The 1,314-nt window shown below is 42.6% G+C and overlaps 1 protein-coding gene across 1 annotated transcript; it reads left to right on the top strand.

Moving 5' to 3' along the window:
- Positions 1-121: 121 nt before the first annotated feature.
- Positions 122-1,307, top strand: LOC126387175 (uncharacterized; the record flags this gene model as incomplete). Its single annotated transcript, XM_050039724.1, has 1 exon — positions 122-1,307. A coding segment is annotated over exon 1 (1,142 nt), but the record flags the coding sequence as incomplete, so codon positions are not given.
- Positions 1,308-1,314: the final 7 nt, after the last annotated feature.

Genomic DNA, 1,314 nt, shown 5'->3' with positions numbered 1-1,314 from the left:
ACTGTATGTCGTTTCAATTTCCCAAAACCTGTGTTTGAGCGTACATTTATTTGTAAAATAGAAGAAATAAAATGCACATGTGACAAGAAGGAGGCAGAGAAGACAGGGGAGGATTCTCAGTCAGAAGACAAACCAGTCTGTAGGTGTTTTGACAGGAGTAACAAGATGAGAGCAGAGATTGCGAAGTCCATATTGGAATCCGTTAAGAAAGCAGTGGAAAGTGAGTCGTTTGGTAGTGTAGAGGAGTTATTTATGAGTGTGGGCATTAATCAGGAGATTTTTGAAATGGCATATAGGAAAATGCAAAAGAAGACCAAGTTAGTTTGTAAGAGAGGAGTAAATGAAGTTTGGGTCAATCAGTATAGCAAGCAGTTGTTGAAGTGTTGGAACGCTAATATTGATGTGAGCTTTGTAACTGATGCGTATGCAGTTGTTGTGTATATAATATCGTATATTACAAAAACAGAGAGAGAAATTGGCCTGTTATTGAGTAATGCCCAAAAAGAAGCCAAAAACCAAGCAAATGTCTCAGCTAAAGACGCGTTGAAGAAGTTGGGTAGTGTGTATTTGCATAATAGGGACGTTAGTGCTCAGGAGGCAGTGTATAGGTTAACGAACTTGCATTTGAAGGAGTGCTCTAGGAAGGTTGTGTTTGTGCCGACAGGGAATAATATAGTGAAGACGAGTTTACCCCTCAGTGTTTTGAGGCAGAGAGCATCTGCACACGATCTTAGCACAGAAGATATGTGGATGACGAGCTTCGTGGATAGATATAGGAACAGGCCCGACGGTGATGTGTTTGAAAATATGTGTATGGCGACATTTGCGTCGGAGTATCGCGTTCTTTCCAAAAACGAAAAGTCTGCGGACATGATTGGATTGAAAAATGATTTGGGCTTCATTTTGAAGAGAACACGTACTCAGTTTGCGGTTGTTCGGTACATGCGCGTTAGTTTGGAAAAACATCCAGAGTTGCATTTTCAGAGTTTGCTGCAGTTGTTCCTTCCATATAGAACTGACTCAGACCTCAAACCTGAAGGCTTTGAGCTGTTTGAACAGTTCCATGAGGACGGAAGTGTGACATTTAGTGACGGGTCAGTACATGCGGTTAAGGACGTGGTGAAGGATAATAGAGCTGTGTTTGATGTAGATAATCCAGATTTAGAGCGTGCGCAGGAGATTGCAGAGCAGCATGGTGTAGATGAGGAGGATGCTTGGGGGGAGCTGTGTCCTGAACAGGAAGTTGAACGCCTTGAGTGTTTAGAGGAGAGAAGGCAGCTGCAGGGATCTGAGACAGTAGAGGAGCAGTTACAA

The sequence above is a fragment of the Epinephelus moara genome, unplaced genomic scaffold, assembly GCF_006386435.1.
Source record: "Epinephelus moara isolate mb unplaced genomic scaffold, YSFRI_EMoa_1.0 scaffold2598, whole genome shotgun sequence".
Classification (NCBI taxonomy): domain Eukaryota; kingdom Metazoa; phylum Chordata; class Actinopteri; order Perciformes; family Serranidae; genus Epinephelus; species Epinephelus moara.
Note: the sequence above shows the minus strand (reverse complement) of the source record. Positions and strands in the feature narration are given on the sequence as shown.